Raw genomic sequence first — 20,397 nt, forward strand, 5'->3', positions numbered from 1 at the left:
GGTGGCAAGGTCCAGGCTGAGGACGTCCCAGAACACACGGTAGAACTCCACAGTCAGCCCATCCATACCCGGAGATTTATTGGTGGGCATGAGATAAAGGGCTTCTGAAAACTCAGCAAGAGTGAGAGAAAGCTCCAGCTAGTCTCGGTCACCCGTGCTGACTGCTGGGAGTCCATCCCAAAGCACCCCGGAGGCATTGGCGCCTGTTGGATCTGGGGAGATAAGGCCAGCGTAGAAGGCCCTGGCCCTCTTGCACATCTTCACTGGATCCATGAGGGGGTGCCATCCGCTGCCAAAAGGCAGAGGATGTGCTTTTTCGCCCCCTTCTTCTCCAGGGTGTAGAAGAAGCGGGAGCTGCAATCCATCTCCTGCAGGATCAAAGCAAGTTCGATATAACACAGTTTCATCTATAATGCGGTAAGATTTTTTTGGCTCCTGAGGACAGCGTTATATCGGGGTAGAGGTGTATATATTGAGAGAGAAATGAGTATACGTTCTTATGTGGCTTTGCAGTATCAATGAACAAGTACTGTGGTTTCTCATCTGTAAACTTTCGTTCTGCTATCATAGATGCTTGCATTCAAACAAACTAAGGTTAGTGTCTGTTCCTTTTGAAAAAATTCACATTTATCAGACAGAAAATGGTGAAATCTGAGAGGATGAACATTCTGACTTGTAAGAGAGAAATGCAAACAATTTACTGTAAACAAAATAAACACTTTACATGGGAATAGTAACGGCTGAGCAAAGTCAGGCCTGGCTGGGCTGTAAGATTTCATCAGAATTTGAGACATGACACGCTCCGGAGATAAGGGACTAGATTGTTGGTGCTGTTTGCAAATAGGCAATTCCATCATAAACTTATGTCTTATTGATCTCAGTTAAGTTGTCAGGTTCAAGACAGTTCAGAGCAGAGAAAAATTTAGAGACGGGATCTTTTTCTAAAAGCTTTATCTACTTTCGCAGTGAGCTCTTGGGAGTATTCCTGATGTCACTGTAGAAAAGCAGGTGGTGGGTAAATGAGGTAGGAATGGATAATGGAGGGAAATTCTAGTTTTAAAAAAAATTTAAACATTTTTGAAGACAAAAGTGATCCTCCACTTTGGGTTAATTGATCTACATTAGCTATTGTAGTTAAACTGTCACTGCAGTGCAGTAAGGGGCATTTCACTAGGCAGGTATTTCACTATTCTTTGTCCACTATCTCTAACTGAGCTACTATAAAAGGGCAGCAACTAGATGATACTAGAACTGCTTGGTGGCATTAACAGGGAGAGGGGAAATGTGTGCATAAAACCACAATGTAATGGTGGTCCATTGATTGTATTACTGATGTGAAAAGGGGGAAAATACTATAACACATAACAGCATCATGATGGGTCAAATTTTCAAAAGTACTTAGGAACTGAAGTCCCATTGGCTTTCAGTGGGCTTTAGGAGCTTTTCAAATACATGATTTAGTCTCCTAAGTCAAGCAGGCACTTTTGAAAACTTTGTCCGTTATCCTAAACTCTATTAGCATGGGGATTGTATTAGTAATTTTAATTTGTTAAACTCGCGAGAGTTAATTATTAAAGTTTCAACAACAATGATGTGATTATGGGAAGGAGGAGGCATTTTCATCTCTTCTCTTCACATTTCTGATTGGGGAAAATAGCTTTTGGGCTGAAATTTCTATGGTGCTAATCAAGGAGAGTAGCTTTTCAGTATGTGATCTTCACGTATTCTATTCAGATTTTGTAAGTAGAACCTACTAGAGCAGAGGTAGGCAACCTATAGCACACATGTCAAAGGTGGCGCACAAGCTGATTTTCAGTGGCACTCGCACTGCCCAGGTCCTGGCCACCAGTCCAGGGGGCTCTGCATTTTAATTTAATTTTAAATGAAGTTTCTTAAACATTTTAAAAACCTTATTACTTTACACACAATAGTTTAGTTATATGTTATAGACTTATAGAAAGAGACCTTCTAAACCTGTTAAAATGTACTACTGGCATGCGAAACCTTAAATTAGAGTGACTAAATGAAGACTTGGCAAACCATTTCTGAAAGGTTGCCAACCCCTGTACTAGAGTACAGAGGCTCCCCAACTTACGCAAGCATTCCGTTCCAGAACGCCTTACGTATGTCGAATTTTGCATAAGTCGGGAACATATACCTGACAGTCACGCCCCCCCCCCACCACAACAAAAAAAAGCTTACAGAACTTTTTCCGTAAGTGCGGATTTCCGTAAGTCAAGTTTGCGTAACCCAGCGAGCGTCTGTATGTAACATTTAAAATCTCTGAAGCTGCCGGAGAGGGAAAGCCTTCTGAGGACATCTTAAAGGTAGAGCCACCTAAGAGATCTGACATGAATGCACTGCGTAGAGTTCTTGGAACATGCAGTAACAGAGTTAAATGCAACAGCACTTTGGGTTTGGGTTTGCATATTAAAATCATGATCTCTGTTTATCCCAATATCCCGTTATTTTTGCTAATGTTTTATAGTATTTGGCTTTTCTTACTCACCAATTGCAAGAAAGTGACTTAAAGATTTTTTGCACAAATCTCATATGGTATATAGATGATTAGTCACTGATAGATAAGAAATTGCTAATTAAACAAGTAATGGAGGGGTGTTGTTAAAGAAACTCTGAGCCTAGAATTAGTGTCTACTCCTCTGCCCCTCTCAGTTTATATTTGCCTCATAAAGGCACCTAGCACATCTAGATACCTGCTGCATGAAATGTCTGTTTTTGTAATTTCTTGGGAACTTGCCTTGAATAACCACACACAGAAGCTCTGATCCTGCAGAGAGGCTCCTACTTAGCTTTATGCAGTGTGAGTTGCCCCACTGAAGTCAATAGGACTGTTTGCTATTAAACATTTGTATAAGTCTTTGTAGGGCCATAATATTAACATAATTTTAATATTGAGAAAGGAGCAGTGCATTTTGGTCAGATACAACACAGTTGTTTATGACAAGCCAAAGTTAAATACTTACATGAGTCTTCTGTGTGAAGATTCACATAATTATAAATTTTTAATGCCATAACTCAGCACTTGTCTTATTGATGGTTTCTGTGGTTAGAAGAAACATACATTTTGGCATCTAGGCTTACAATTTCACTGTACATCGGTGTAATACAAAGTGGACAGACTCCATTAATTTTAAAATATTATTCATCCATTGACTGACACATTTTGTATTAATATTTTATGTACATTTTCCTGCCCCTAACAAATTTAGATAACTGTTTTGGAAACAAAATAGTCTAGTAAAGTAAGTAATAAAATCTGTCTACTTGGTAACAATAAACTCTATACTGTAAGCAAACTAATCTATTTAGCAGTTTGAATGGTTTAGTGTTCCTTATATGAAATGTCAAGTTGTAACTTTACATTTGAAAGAATCTCATGTTACAAGTTCAGCACTGAGAAATGTATGTGTACAAATGTTTTTATTCATCATATTTATGTCCACCAATCAGGCGTTCTTCATGGGGGAATCATGCCAAAAAGTCCATTTTAGAAAATATGTGGCACCAGTGAAGCTGCTTTGTAAGGGTAATGTCACATTTGTGTCTTCTAGTTGTCAGCAGTTGTAGTACATGAATAGTTTTCTCTTCGCTCTATCCTTTGCTTTATAGGCCTATTGCTTAGGAGAGTGTATTCTCAATTATAGACGTTAGAGCAAAACTCTCCTTATATGCAGTGTGGACTTTCATTTAGGGGTTGATTGTAAAAGATTGCCTGTTTTGAATTGTTAGATTTAGGTGATGTGTTTGGAGGTATTGTTTTACTCAGTCTAGTCTTGCCGTTCACTTTTTCTCCCATAAGTTTTCTTTCAGAATTATTCTGGTTGCCCTGTAGTTAAGTGGTTATGTTAGACCTTGCAAATTTAAAAAGTTCATTAGTGCTCTTTACGAAACACTGCTGGCTGTTTCTGGTCAGCTTCATCACTATTCCTGAGCAATGAACATGATTTGGCCACCTCTTCACTTGAGGTTAAACTGTGTTCAGCACTAGGTCATTTGCATCTGTTGCTAACTCCTTTATCAGCAACTGACAAATAACAGTCTTGTCCACATAAGGTAAATAACATTTGAAAACTGTCTTTGTGTTGGGTTTACATTTTAGGATAAAATCATGGCCTTCTCTATACTGGGAAAACCTATTAAAAATATTCCTCCAGTTTCGTAGTATGAAAAAAAGAAGGCTTTATTTTAACAGCTTGAACAAATTATGTAGATTTGTCACTAAAGTAGAAAATTTGTAATATCCATTTTTATGCCCTGTTTTACCACAGAGAGGAAAGGATGTTTATTGAAAAGTGGTTGGAGTCATAGTGTAGGTGAGGGACCTGCAGCTGGATATATAACACCATTTTGATTAAATTTACTTTTCAGCAGGCTTAACTGAGAGAGTGGTAGAAGTGAGTCTAGCAACCAGAGCCATCACTCTATGGTGATGCTCTGCAGCAGGTTTTGGAACCTATGAGAATATTTTGTTAAATTTTTCCCAGTGTAGACACAGCCGATAAGTTTGATGATCCTTTCATTGACTCTGGTATCACAAGTAGCTTAATTGAAGTCAATGTAATTGGTGTAAAAATGGTGTAAGTTAGATGAAAACAAAGCCTTAATCTTGGTTGCATTGTGGGTGTTCTTACGAGACTATAAATGGGGGGTAAAAATATCTGTACAATTTGACATAAAACCTGATGAAAGTAAAAATTCTTCTTTGAGTTCTGGGTATTCCACATGTGGGTACACGTGTGCTTCATGTTTCTGAGATAGGATATTTCTAGCAAGCAGTGTCCGTTGGTCTGCGCCTGTGCAGTTGCTATCCTCATGCTCTGTACTGAGAGCATAAGGGTCAGTGCGGACCAACAGTTCTCCAGGTCCTCCTCACCACTGCGTGGCCTGAGTCAGAATCCTCTGTGTCCAAAGGTTCTAAATAGCCGCCTTATCTATAAATATACACTGAAAATAGGTTAGTGTTTTTAATGAATTTTTCCTAGTTGTTATAATGAGCATAGGATAGTTCCTTCCCTACCTCAGGGACCCTACCTTCCTCTCTCCCCCAATCGGGAGAAAACTATGCCCAGAGTTCTGGAGTTTAAGTGACTTCTGCCCCTGTACCTTCTCCATCAGTGGCTCATATCACCACTGCTTTGGGGAGGCTTATATTGCCACCAGGTGCAGTATCTGACACTCCCTCCATCCCCAAACACATGAGGGATGGGAGTCCCGTCTGAGGAAGTATCTCTTGGATAGGGCGCTATCAAATTCATGGCCATGAAAAATGCATCACGGACCATGAAAGCTGGTCTCTCTCCCTGTGAAATCTGGTCTTTTGTGTGCTTTTTGCCCAATACTATACTGATTTCACAGGGAAGACCAGAGTTTCTCAAATTGGGGTCCCGACCCAAAAGGGTCACAATGCCCCATGGATCAGATGAGGAAAGGAGGAGTCACACCCTGGGGATCAGGCGGTTGCTAGCATTCTACATAGATAGAATGAAGCTGTTACGTAAGTCAAAGCAGCTGTTCATGGCAGATAGGATGAAAGGTCACCCTATGTCCATGCAGAGCTGGCAAAGGTATCCCCACTGGCAACTGTAACAGCTCACTCAACTGGAGCACAGGTGCTATTGGCAACATTCTTGGCACAGGTGCTGATCCAAGAAATCTGTCAAGCCATGATCTAGTCGTTGGTCCAAACATTCGCATTGCATTATACCCTGACCCAGCAAGCTCAAGAGGACGCTGGCTTCGGCAGAGCAATGCTACAATCTGCAAGGCTGTGAACTCAGAGCCCACCTCCAAAGATTCTGCTTGTGAGTCACCTACAATGGAATCGACGTGAGCAAGCACTACATAAGAACGATCCTACTGGCTCAGACCAAAGGTCCATCTAGCCCAGTATCCTGACAGTGGCCAGTTGCCCCAGAGAGAACGAACAGAACAGATAATCATCAAGTGATCCATCCCCTTTTGCTCATTCCCAGCTTCTGGCAAACAGAGGCTAGGAACACCATTCCTGCCCATTCTGGCTAATAGCCATTGATGGACCTATCCGCCATGAATTTATGTAGCTCTTTTTTTAACTCTGTTATGGTCTTGACCTTCACAACATCCTCTGGCAAGGAGTTCCACAGGTTGACTGTGCATTGCATGAAGAAATACTTTTTTTTTAAAATCTGCTGCCTATTAAATTTCACTAAAAGAAGAAAAAAGTTACCCACTTTTTTGTAACTGTTCTTCAAGCTCTTTTGCTCATATCCATTCCATTACCTGCTCTCCTGCCCCTCTGTCAGAGTTGTCAGCAAGAAAGAACTGAGAGATGGGTGGGGTTCTGTGGCCTGCCTTGTGCAGGAGGTCAGACTAGATGATCAGATTGGTCCCTTCTGACCTATTAGTCTATGAGTCTATGAGAGGGCAGCCTAATATACCAGCGCATGAATGCGGCACTCAAGGGGGCGACACAGCCGGCCCTATGGATACCGTTAAGGTGAAAATCTCCGATGACCACAACATGGGTGTGTGCGCACACCTACAATGGAATGGAGGTGACCAAAACATCTCGAAGAATAACAGTTACAAAAAGGTGGGTAACCATTTTCTTCTGGTTTCTGGATGTCTTGTGAATATCAGTATGTCCTCCAAACAGCATATGTCCCTTACTGCATCTGTTAACTTGGGAGAGAACTGCAACATCAGACATCCCAACCTGACTCTCCTCTCTTCACAGTGTTTGAATGAGCATCAGACTTACTGTTCATATTCAGAAGCCATTCAATCTATTACCAATCAAAGCAGAGAAGACTATCAGAAAATGCTATCTGGTTTAATGGAGGTGTTTCTCTATCTTGATGCAACAGAACCAGTTATCTCCAGCATCAGTAGATATCCCAGCTATTTCAGATTATCCCCTGTCCCTGAAGATGTCAGGGATTGCTGTTAGCTACCTTCCAGCAATCAGTGCCTTCCATCCTCCTATAGAAGGCCATTCTGTTTTTACTCACCCAACAACAATGGTGCCACAATGGGATCTCAGTCTTATACTGTCACTACTTATCAACCACACTTAGAACTATTGACCATGTGTCCAATGTCCCATCTTTCCATTAAGGTCACCTTCCTAGTTGCCATCACATCAGCCAGACAGGTGAGTGAATTAGGAGCTCTTATGGCTGACCGACCATAGATCATATTTCGTAGATTCTAGGGCTGGAAGAGACCTTGAGAGGTCATTGAATCCAGTCCCCTGTCCTCATGGCAGGACCAAATACTGTCTAGACCATCCCTGATAGACATTTATCTAATCTACTCTTAAATATCTCCAGCAATTCCACAACTTCCCTAGACAGTTTATTCCATTGTTTAACCACTCTGACAGTTAAAAACTTTTTCCTAATGTCCAACCTAAACCTCCCTTGCTGCAGTTTAAGCCTATTGCTTCTTGTTCTATCCTTAGAGGCTAAGATGAACAAGTTTTCTCCCTCCTTCTTTTGACACCCTTTTAGATACCTGAAAACTGCTATCATGTCCCCTCCGAGTCTTCTCTTTTCCAAACCAAACAAACCCAGTTCTTTCAGCCTTCCTTCATAGGTCATGGTCTCTAGACTTTTAATCATTCTTGTTGCTCTTCTCTGTACCCTTTCCAATTTCTTCACATCTTTCTTCAAATGCGGTGCCCAGAACTGGACACAATACTCCGGTTGAGGCCTAACCAGCACAGAGTAGAGCAGAAGAATGACTTCTTGTGTCTTGCTCACAACACACCTGTTAATGCATCCCAGAATCGTGTTTGCTTTTTTTCTTTTTTTTTTTTTGCAACAGCATCACACTGTTGACTCATATTTAGCTTGTGGTCCACTATAACCCCTAGATCCCTTTCCACCGTACTCCTTCCTAGACAGTCTCTTCCCATTCTGTATGTGTGAAACTGATTGTTCTTTCCTAAGTGGAGTGCTTTGCATTTGTCTTTACTAAACTTCATCCGGTTTACCTCAGACCATTTCTCCAATTTGTCCAGATCATTTTGAATTATAACCCTGTCCTCCAAAGCAGTTGTAATCCCTCTGTTTGATATCATTTGCAAACTTAATAAGCGTACTTTCTATGCCAATATCTAATTCATTAATGAAGATATTGAACAGAGCCGGTCCCAAAACAAACCCCTGCGGAAATCCAATTGTTATACCTTTCCAGCAGAATTGGGAACTCTCTACTCTCTGAGTACAGTTATCCAGCCAGTTATGAACCCACCTTATAGTAGCCCCATCTAAGTTGTATTTGCCTAGTTTATTGATAAGAATATCATGCAAGACCGTATCAAATGCCTTACTGAAGTCTAGGTATACCCCATCCACCGCTTCTCCCTTATCCACAAGACTCGTTATCCTATCAAAGAAAGCTATCAGATTAGTTTGATGTGATTTGTTCTTTACAAATCTATGCTGGCTATTCCCTATCACCTTACCACCTTCCAAGTGTTTGCAGATGATTTCCTTAATTACTTGCTCCATTATCTTCTCTGGCACAGAAGTTAAACTAACTGGTCTGTAGTTTTCTAGGTTGTTTTTATTTCCCTTTTTATAGATGGGCACTATATTTGCCCCTTTCCAGTCTTCTGGAATATGTCCTGTCTCCCATGGTTTTCCAAAGATAACAGCTAGAGGCTCAGATACCTCCTCTATTAGCTCCTTGAGTATTCTAGGATGCCTTTCATCAGGCCCTAGTGACTTGCAAGCATCTAACTTTTCTAAGTGATTTTTAACTTGTTCTTTTTTTATTTTTTCTTCTAAACCTACCCCCTTCCCATTACCATTCACTGTGTTAGGCATTCCTTCAGACTTCTCGATGAAGACCGAAACAAAGAAGTCATTAAGCATCTCTGCCATTTCCAAGTTTCCTGTTACTGTTTCTCCCTCCTCACTGAGCAGTAGGCCTACTCTCTTTAGTCCTCCTCTTGCTTCTAATGTATTGATAAAAAGTTGTCTTGTTTCCCTTTATTTCCATAGCTAGTTTCTTGCCCCTGCATTCCTGTGTTGTTTGCCTATATTAATCCTTTGTAATTTGCCCTTATTTCCATTTTTTTATATGATTCCTTTTTATTTTTTAGATCATGCAAGATCTCATGGTTAGGCCAAGCTGGTATTTTGCCACATTTTCTATCTTTTCTACCTAGCAGAATAGCTCGCTTTTGGGCCCTTTGAAGTACTGCCAACTCTCCTCAGCTGTTTTTCCCCTCAGTCTTGATTCCCATGGGACCTTACCTATCAGCTCTGAGTTTTCCTGAAATCCATTGTCTCTATTTTGCTGTACTCCTTTCTACACTTCCTTAGAGTTGTGAACTCTGATTTCATGATCACTTTCACCCAAGCAGCCTTCTACTTTGAAATTCTCAAGGAGTTCCTCCCTGTTTGTTAAAATCAAATCTAGAACAGCGCCCCCCCCCCCCCCCAGTAGCTTTTTCAACTTTCTGAAATAAAAAGTTATGTGCAATGCAGTCCAAGAATTTACTGGATAGTCTGTGCCCTGCTTGTTATTTTTCCAACATATATCTTGGGCTTTGGATGATTTTGTTGTTTAAAAAAAGCCTCATCCACCTCTTCCATCTGGTTAGGTGGCCTGTAGTAGACTCCTAGCTTGACATTACCCTTGGTTTTTTTACCCCTTTTAGCCTAACCCAGAGACTCTCAACACTAAGGTCTCCTATGTCCATCTCCACCTCAGTCCAAGTGTGTGCATTATTAATATATAAGGCAACATCTCCTCCCTTTTCCCCCTGTCTATCCTTCCTGAGCAAGCTGTACCCATCCATACAAACATTCCAATCATGTATTATCCCACCAAGTTTCGGTGATGCCAACAATGTCATAGTTTGTATTTATTTATTAGCACTTCCAGTTCTTTCTATTTATTACCCATACTTCTTGCATTTGTATATAGGCATCTAAGATACTGATTTGATTTTGCCTCCCAGTTTTTCCCTGACCATCCTTTCTCTTTGCCATTATAGCCCACGCTCCCTCCTATTTCCGACCCATCTTCCAGGTCTCCATGTTCTCCACTTTCCCCCTGACTCAGCTCTAAATTTCTTCTCCTGGGAAGAAGGGAAGCTGATATCTGTCTAGTCCCCCCAGGAACTGGCTTGAGCAGTAAGTTATGTGATGGGGTATGCAAATCCCACACTGAACCAGCAAGGGTTATCAGACTGTCATGGTGCCACTCAGCCTCACTGCACTACACCTGCACTTGCTGTGAGATACCAAGTGGGCAGCTAAAAAGGGAAGAGGACAGCTCAGTCTTGGCTAAGCAGGGAGGAGAACAGACCATTGCTTTCTGAGGAAAGGACCAGCCCAGAACCTCTGCAGAGACTACTGACGGCCAGAGCCTTGTAGAGGAAGGTAGGCCTGGTACAAGACTGAGTTTTTGTTTCATGAAACTATTTGGTTTTCTCCATAAAGACTACTGGTCTCTCTTTGCGGCCTAGGACAGGCAGAGGAAGCCTAATGAGACTATTGTAGGCATCCCCTGCCCAGAAACATGTTGGGAACTGGCTCTGTAGACCTTTGCACCCTATTTGAGTTTGTCCTGTCGTTTGTCTTGGACCCCGAACAGCATGGTCCCATGGTGGCAGAAACAGGCCTGTAATGGTAACTCCTCTTGTTGTGGGATGAGTACTGTATATGGTTGGAGATTTTTTTGTTCAAAATCAACATGTCTGGAAGTTAACACTATAAATCCAAACCGCCCTTTTACAATACTGACATACTGAAATCTTAAAATGAGGATTATTTAGTTTTGGCAGTCACAGGCCTTGTTTACTAACTGTGAGAGTGGCTATCCCAGTCCATTCTCCTCACAGCATCTTTCAGAGTTAGGATTGCTGGTGTCCTGCTTTTACATTTCATCCTGCCTATATCGGAATGGGCAAGGAAGAGTAGCTCTCTTCTTGAAGCAGAACTGAGTGATCTTTCCTTTCCATCGAGCTTTTGTGTTCGATCCCAAATGGAGCAGTATTCTGGGGTTCAAACTGAGGGGAACCACATAATGCACATGGGATCTCATCCATTCTTTCAGGAAGAGCCAATGTTGTCTTAATTTTCTAGAATGTTTTCTACCCATTATTCAGTTTTGTATTACCCATTGACCCCAGTGCCTTCGCAATGAGTTACTATTTGTTCTTCAGTATGTTGGTTATTCTTTGACAATTTCTTTCTGTCAGTGGGAAAAGACTTGTCTTATTACCAGCAGTCTGTAGAGCACCTAACATAATGGGGCCTTGATTCTTGCTTGAAGCTTCTACCTGCTACCGTAATAGGAAATAAAAATAAAACTTGTGCATTTAAAACAAAGCTACATTTTTGTGGAATGCTCTTCCTTTCAAGGAGATCCTGTTTTCAGATGCAGTCTACATTTTGAACAGGCTAAGTTTGTGGATTGGTGTGGTTTTGTGTTTTGTTTTTGTTTTGTTTTTTTTTGGTCTACCAAATAGTTATAAATCTTTACTAGGTTAACTTTTTAAATGTTGTAGGAGAATACTTGTGAATGCCATTATGTCGGACTGTAGTCCTACAAGCTGAATGAGTTCAATCAGTTATCAACTACATAGCTAGTAATTGCCTTAAAATAAGTGACCACAAATAAATGAGAGCCACTCATAGATGAGGGGACATCAAAGGTCTTTTTAGTTAGAGGGTAGTTTTCATCTTTGCATCTGATTTATGTGGCTTAGAAAGAGAACACTGTTTGAATAGCCTCTGTATTTTTTTAAATATGACCATAAGTGATTTTTTTTTTGGAAAATGTTTAAATTACTCCATAGAGAGGAAAGGGATCCATTCTCACTGAAATTCATGCATATTAACATTAAGTAGAGTTGTATATATGTTGGAAGGAATATTCCCAAATTTTAATTGAAAGTGGAGCTAGTAATATTTTTCAGTTTATTGCATAAATCTTACTGCTATCTCAGTGATAAAATGATATTGAACTTTTAGAACAAAATTCCTGCAGAATATCTGGATAATAATACTTCTTCGAGTAGTGTCCCTGTGGATGCTTCACTTCAGGTTTTTTACTTCCCAATTGTAGTCCCCAGCTCCCCAAGAAGGAAGAAGGGATCACAATAGTAAAGGTCACTTACAACACAAACCATGGTGTGTGTGTGCGTGCGCATTTCACCTTTCTTCTCTCAGTAGGCAGAATTAAAATGTCACACAGTTATTTGGGAGAGTAACTACAGGACATGGTAATGCTGACCAGAAACCTTTTTTTAATGTGTGGACACTGATACTGGAGAGCTGAGAGTTTCTCTAGGAATAAGATTGAACTCTTCACTATAAAAACTTTCGCAGCTAGTCATCTGCAGTGCAATACTAACTACAGCATATGTGTAGTAAATAGCCCCAGAATGCGATAAGCATGATTTGTACCTACAGTATATCAAATTCAGAATACTAAAATTCCTATTTACAGTCAAGTAGAATGAGAGTCTGAAATTCTTTCATTGCCTTCTAATAGTGTTGTTCAAGATATGATGAAGGTTTCTATTTCAGTCTGACCTGAACTTAACTACTGAGACTGGACACCTTGAGGCCTCACCTGCCTGTAATTCATGGACAAAAGTTTCATATTAAGCATAGCATATGATCACTGTACATATACAATAAGGTCTTGTCAGAATGCTAGCTGACTAACTTTATTCGGTCTCTTTGTACAATGTCTTGTCATGTGAACAGTTCTAGGACTAACATAAAGTATGAAGAAATAATGTGCTTAAGCTAGAATGACCATTTTTCTTTCATTCTTCTATTGCTGTTTGCTTTGCCATCACCTAGATTTCTTGGCTCTTACACTAGCTATGACTACTTGAAAAGGAGCATCAAGTGGTAAGATTGCCGTTGATGTGAGGATGTTTTAAGCTGTCCTCTCACTGTTACATTTCTCACAGGCATTATGTGCACCTAAAATTTTAAACACAATTATTTTGAAAGTAAGTTTAAGATAGCCAAAAACTGTAGGTAGTTTTGAAAATTGGCCATTTCCTGAAAATCATGTGTGAGAAATATTTGAAATTTACGTTTAAATGGTCTGCTTGTTTAACTAGCTAAAATTTATGCACATAAAGCTAGTGACGCTTAAGCTGATTGCGTTTATGATTAAGATGGCATTGTTGAAATATCGGGTGTATTTAGAAGAGTTCTGACAGAAATCAGTCTTTCTATTGAACATCCAATTCATGTTTTTTTTAGAACTAGATAATTTTAAATTACTGTTTTTAATACATACCTAAATAATGGCACAGTTCCTCAATTGAAAGACCACCCAAACTAAATTGAAAATGAAGGATTTAGAGCTGAACATTACAAAAATACACCCAAAATGTCATCTGCCTTTTGTTTGCCATCTTTTGGTTTGTGTTACTAATCTTTTTAAAGATTCAGTGTTGTCTTGAAATCTCTTGTGCTTATAAATGAATGTTTTGTACTTAGGATTGGATTTTATACAGAAACAGTTAATGTTCATAGGAAGAGATGAAAATTAGGTATTATAGAAGAAGAAATAATGGTGAATTCAGGAACTGAAAACTTTTGTAAAATTAGACAAGTCAGCCTATTGTTTTTCTTTTATTTCCAACAGGGGGAAGCCTACTGATGCAGAGCCCACAGATAGACCTGGTGGTGAAAAGCGCTATGAGCTAGTTCCTCAAGTTACTCCTCCTCCCCCACCTCCAGTACAGTATACTCAACCTCAGTCGATTAATAACCCTGTCGTACTTCTTCAGGCACATCCCAAGTCTGCACTTTCTGAGGGTATGAAATCTGAAAGTTGGCACGTCTAATAGAAAGAAGTGTTGAATTTACGCAAATGTTCTATTTGCCTAGTTTCCTATTCTCCAGTACAGACTTAAGTTACTGCACAAACTTTTTAAAATTGAACTACTCAGTTCTTGCACACACAGTTTCTGTCACTATGATAATTTCAACCCAAGTTTAAGTAAAAAATGTAAATTAGTTGGGGAATTAGAACCAATAGGTTCGGATAAAGGTGTTGATTAAAGATGTAGACATTTCAATTAATGGGAATCTTACTTAGACCACTTACACTTAAAGATACAAAAATCTCTATTTGTTAGGGACTTGGATGTATAATTTAGTACAGTGGCTCTCAGCCTTTCCAGACTACTGTATCCTTTTCAGGATTCTGATTGGTCTTGCATACCCCCAGGTTTCACGTCACTTAAAAACTACTTGCTTACAAAATCAGACATAAGAATATAAAAGTATCACAGCACACTATTAGTGAAAAATGGCTTACTTTCTCATTTTTACCATATAAAATAAATCAATTTGAATATAAATATTGTACCTACATTTCCGTGTATAGTATACAGAGCAGTATAAGCAAGTCATTATATGAAATTTTAGTTTGTACTGAGCTCGCTAGTGCTTTTTATGTAGCCTGTTGGTAAACTAGGCAAATATGTAGGCGAGTTGATGTACCCTGTGGAAGATCTCTACATATACCCAGGGATACACATATACCTCTGGTTGAGAACCACTGACAATACTAATAATGGGACTTTAACTAGTTGAAATCAGGACCAATGAGCTAATGCTATACTTTGACAATTTGATGATTCTACTGAGTTCTATGAAAAAATTTGATGGTAGCTGAGCCTCTTTCAGGGAAATGTCCATATCGTAACAACTATTATATTGTAGTTGATTCCATGTTAACAGTCTCAACAGAGATAAAGCAGATTAGTCTTCCTACTTCAATTTTATCTTTTTCTTCTTTATAGGCAGTCTCCCAGCTCCTCCTCACCCCCGCACCTCTTTGAGCCTGATGTGTGTCTCTCTCAAGTCTGTGAAAATAGAGAATTTTCTACTTTGTTTAGGCAGCCTTAACAAAGAATGTTCTTTCTTTTAGCTCAAGCTTATGATGATGTTTCAGTGTAGCTTGTCTGTTGTTTGGTTCCAGCCACTTCAGCTACTTGTGGCTCTGTTTTACTCCATTTCATAAAAAGGTTAGAGCAAATTTGTGCTGTGTAAATTAGGCATATGTTTTATGGAAAGCCATGTATGTACAATGTGTACATGTGCTAATACAGGTAACAAAAGTGTAGGTGACATATCACTATGAAGTATACTAGTGTTGGAATTATTATTTGGGATGATTAACCGCTATACACTAATTTAACCATAAATTCCTTTATTTAACCCAAAGGCCAAATGGCACTTATACAATTGCTCTAAACCTGCCTAAAAAGCCTAAGTAAAGCAATTTACTACATTCAAACAGTAACAAAAGATTTATAAGGATTTGATCAAGATCCTTACAAACCGGCTAAACCCAGGGGTTCTTAAACATGAATTGGTTGGCTCAAGTGTGGTCAGGCAAGTATTAGCAATTAACCTTTTAATAATTTACTTGTTTATACCCTTTAACAAACAAGAGAGATGATATTGCCAGTTACTGACTTGAGCTAAAAACCAGTTTGAGACCATTTACCCTTATTTCCAATCTTAATCCAGATAGGCTTTCGGAAGAAAGTAAATCTTTTCTTCCCCTCCTCCTTGCTGCCTTACAGTATTTTCCATTGCACCTGGGTTTACATAGGCTTTAACACTGGTGTGTGGGTTTGGAAAGGGTCATGTTGGCTCATTTTAAGACAGACAGTCTTTAAAACCATCTACAATTATCCCTATCGGTCAGAGGCCTTCTTTTTAGAAACTTTCGCTTCTCTCAAGTTACTCTTTGCATCAGACATTCTCCCTGCTTTACTCCTTCTGACCTTATATCTTATTATTTTCAAGGCTTTCATTCTACTTGCTAGTCAGGACCTTCCTTTACAACACATAACTTACGTTTACGTAAGAAAATATATTTAACTCTAATTCTTAAATTTCCTATTTATCCTACAACTAGGAAGCTAGCAAGGCTAACATCTAAGAAGTATATACCTAAATGTAACACACTTTTTATAGAAGACCAAAACTAGGCTACAAGTCCTACATTTATTGAAAACTATAAATTCCTATGTCATGACTGTGTAGGACCAGAAATGGGCAGTAAGCCTTTATATTTCTAAAAAATATAATTTAATAACATTTCTCTTAAACAGTAGCTTAATTTCAGTGCTGTTCTGAAACCCTTAATGCTAACTTTGTGAGTAACATACAATCACATCCTACTAAATCTACTGCAAATTAGGGCTGTCAAGCAATTAAAAAAACTAATCACAATTCATCGTACTGTTAAACAATAATAGAATACCATTTATTTAAGTATTTGTGGATGTTTTCTACATTTTCAAATACATTGATTTCAATTATAACACAATACGAAGTGTACAGTATTTGCACTGTAAAAAACAAAAGAAATAGTATATTTCAGTTCACCTAATACAAGCACTGCAGTGCAATCTCTTTATCATGAAAGTTGAACTTACAACTGTAGAATTATGTACAAAAAATAACTGCTTTCAAAAATAAAACTATGTAAAAATTTAGAACCTACAAATCCACTCAGTCCTACTTCAGCCAATTGCCCAAACAAACAAGTTTGGTTACAATTTGCAGGAGATAATGCTGCCCACATCTTGTTTAGTGTCACCTGAAAGTGTGAACAGGCGTTCGCATGGCACTGTTGTAGCCAGCATTGCAAGATATTTACTTGCCAGATGCGCTAAAGATTCATATGTCCCTTCATGCTTCAACCGCCATTCCAGAAGACATGCTGATGACGGGTTCTGCTCAATAACAGTCCAAAGCAGAGAAGACCGACGCATGCTCATTTTCATCATCTGAGTCAGATGCCACCAGCAGAAGGTTGCTTTTCTTTATTGAGGTGGTTCGGGTTCTGTAGTTTCTGCATCAGTGTTACTCTTTTAAGACATCTGAAAGTATGCGGCACACCTCATCCCTCTCAGATTTTGGAAGGCACTTCAGATTCCTAAATCTTGGGTAGAGTGCTGTAGCTATTTTTAAAAATCTCACATTGGTACCTTCTTTGTGTTTTGTCAAATCTGCTGTGAAAGTGTTCTTAAAACGAACATGTGCTGAGTCATCATCCGAGATTGCTATAACACGAAATATATGGCAGAATGTGGGTAAAACCGAACAGGAGAGACATACAATTCTTCCCCAAGGAGTTCAGTCAGAAATTTTAATTAACACATTTTTTTTAACGAGCATCATCAGCATGGAAGCAAGTCCTCTGGAATGGTGGCCGAAGCATGAAGGGCCATGTGAATGTTTAGCATATCTGGCACATAAATATCTTGCGACACCAGCTACAAAAGTGCCATGCGAATGCCTGTTCTCACTTTCAGGTGACGTATAAGAAGCAGTCAACAGTATTTCCCATAAATGTAAACTAACTTGTTTGTCTTGGCAATTGGCTGAACAACAAGTAGGACTGAGTGGACTTGTAGGCTCTAAAGTTTTACACTTTGTTGTTTTTGAGTGCAGTTATGTAACAAAAAAAAAATCTACATTTGTAAGTTACACTTTCATGGAAAAGATTGCACTACAGTACTTGTATGAGGTGAATTGAAAAATGCTATTTCTTTTATCATTTTTACAGTGCAAATATTTGTAATAAAAATAATATAAAGTGAGCACTGTAGACTTTGTATTCCATGTTATAATATAAATCAATATATTTGAAAATGTAGAAAAACATCCACAAACAATTAATTAATAAATTTCAATTGGTATTCTATTGCTTAACAGTTTGATTAATCATGATTAAACTTTTAAATTGCAATTAATTTTTTGTAGTTAATCGACAGCCCTACTGCAAATAAAAAAATTTTCATAATAGACCTAAATGTCTCAACTGTAAAATTGAATATTAAGGCTTACATATATGGATTTTTTCATGTTTTTTTCCCCCATTTTGTGTTACAGTTAACTCTATGTCCATAGATTTCCAGAATTCCACAGTGCCCAAGCCTGACCCACCTCCATCTCAAAATAAGCCAGCAGCTTTCAGATCTTCCAACCGAGAGGACACTGTGCAGTCTACCTTCTATCCTCAGAAAAGCTTCACTGACAAGGGTCCAATTAATGGAACTGAGCAGACTCAGAAAACAGTCACCCCGGCTTATAATCGCTTTACAACGAAGCCTTATACAAGTGCTGCCAGGCCATTTGAGCGAAAGTTTGAAAGTCCTAAATTCAACCACAATCTACTGCCAAATGAAACTCAGCATAAACCAGAGTTGCCATCAAAGGCTCCAAATTCTCCTCAACCAATTTTAAAAGCACATAACTCATTGCAGCCTTCTGAGTTTGACAGTGGAATGGATACATTCTCCATACAGGCAGACGTGCCTAAATATCAACCAAATAACATTAATGCTGTGCCTAAAGCCATTCCTGTAAGGTAAGATATATTTTTTTTTCTTTTATACGTTTTTAAGAATGGAGTTGCTCATGAAATTACAGTTTTTTAGGCAGTGTGTCCAGTCCTGGGTGAATTGCTGTTAGTTTGCCCAGACTCTCTAATCCAAAAACCAGGATGCATCTCCTGGGACTAACTCTGGAGGCTTTTGGGGAGACATGGGTTGTCCTGTCTGCCTGTATCCTACTTTTTGATAATGTAGTTGCGTTCTTCTTTTGTCTTTTAGTAAAAATTAACATGTCTTGCTCTAAACAACTCCTCTTCAGAAGCTGAAATTACTAAATGATTAATGTCACAATTTAATATTGTAAATTCAGTGGGAGTGGTCTTGTATGTGTTGAGGAAGCTATATTTTTAGTTCAGATCAATTTTTAAAAGCACTCTTTTAAAAAGAGATCAGTCATTTCAACAACTCTGTTCTACCTGCTATGAGACCAAACAATATAACTGTTTAAGAGTAAGCTGCAATTACCCATTCTCAAATTATGAAGCTACTATAAAACTCAAAATCCACTCATCTATAAGGGGCATACTTTTCACTAACTTGAGCATTTCCTCAATTTTTGTTTTAAAATAGGGTATCTGTTTGTAAAATCTTTGCAAAATATTTTGTCTCAATTGCCATATGTTGTGTGATCATAATGTACGATTCAAATTTGAAATAGTTTTTGCTGTTTTTTAAAATTCAGTAATGCAACATAAGAATGAGCAGTTTGTGCTAAAGCAGTTGGGGTTCTTTTATGCCATGAGAAGCTGAGCTGATACTGATTTATTAAATTATTGGTCTCTTTCCAAAAGAAATGAGTAGTTCTGAAATTGACGTAAAATTAACTTAAGTACAATAAACCTCCCGATAAAATGTGAAGGTTTTTTCCATTCCTCTGCAACATTGATTTCACAGCCTGGAAAACAGCAGGATTCTAAGTGGTATTTGTTGGTGCTATAGAAGTTTAAGGCTGACAAATTGTCCTTAGTTAAAGATAAGTGAAAGAAAAGTCTCAGTGAGGGTCATATAAGAGTTATCAACATAATGCATCTGCTTTGTGTTTTTATATGATACTAAACTCATGACAAATGTGGTGCTGGAACAACAGAATTCTAGTAAATTTTAGTCCTCTTATGCAGAGCTCTGTAGTTGGGGTGACTATTCTGAAACAATTGAGCATTCAAAAACCTAACTAGAGATTTTGGACCACTCAAAACTAGTTAACTGATGCTGTTGGTAAATTTCCAAGTTAATTTTTTTGTGGCTACAGCAGAAATGCATCTCCATTTATCCTTTCTCTCAAAAGATAAGCAAAAATTACCCTATTCCATTTGACTTATTTCTTAGTTGAGACTGATTACACTTTAAAAGGGCTAGCCTGCCTAATGTAACCATTGCATTGGTAAATTAATTCAAAATACAGTGTGTGCTACTGATTTTGGGGGAGATATATATAAAACTGCTGTGCTTAATCTATGTATCTCACGTTTAGCCCTTCAGCACTAGAGGATGACGAGGAGGAGGATGGACACACTGTAGTAGCCACAGCAAGAGGTGTTTTTAACAGCAATGGTGGTGTATTAAGCTCCATAGAGACAGGAGTTAGTATAATTATACCACAAGGAGCCATTCCAGAGGGAATAGAGCAAGAAATCTATTTCAAGGTCTGCAGAGATAATAGTATCCTCCCACCTTTAGATAAAGAGAAAGGTAAGAGTTGTCTTCGTATCTTAATATACCATCTATTGCTATTAATTATCTAAGCACTGACTGCAAAATATTTGAAGACATGGTCTCTGCCCCCAAGAAGCTTACAAACTAGAAGTACAGAGGAAGTAGTATTTTGTTCAATTATATTTTCAGGTGGGAGAATAATTCAGGGTGTCGCCATTTTGACTATAATTTTTAATATCTAAGTATGTTGACATGCACAAATTAAAGTTTAATATACTTTGAAAATAATTGTTTAAAATGACTTTGATTGCTTCATTATCTCTATA

At 38.6% G+C, this 20,397-nt stretch overlaps 1 protein-coding gene across 6 annotated transcripts in view; it reads left to right on the forward strand.

Annotated features, from left to right (window-relative positions):
* TJP1 (tight junction protein 1) overlaps window positions 1-20,397 on the forward strand; it is a 316,033-nt gene that overhangs the window by 284,629 nt on the left and 11,007 nt on the right. For all 6 annotated transcript variants that reach the window (XM_030577350.1, XM_030577352.1, XM_030577351.1 and 3 more), the window contains 3 exons: window positions 13,639-13,811; window positions 17,916-18,393; window positions 19,890-20,107. In XM_030577350.1, the coding sequence (XP_030433210.1) occupies window positions 13,639-13,811; window positions 17,916-18,393; window positions 19,890-20,107 (869 nt within the window). The remainder of the gene's footprint in view (window positions 1-13,638; window positions 13,812-17,915; window positions 18,394-19,889; window positions 20,108-20,397) is intronic.

The sequence above is a fragment of the Gopherus evgoodei genome, chromosome 10, assembly GCF_007399415.2.
Source record: "Gopherus evgoodei ecotype Sinaloan lineage chromosome 10, rGopEvg1_v1.p, whole genome shotgun sequence".
In the NCBI taxonomy this organism is placed as follows: Eukaryota; Metazoa; Chordata; order Testudines; family Testudinidae; genus Gopherus; species Gopherus evgoodei.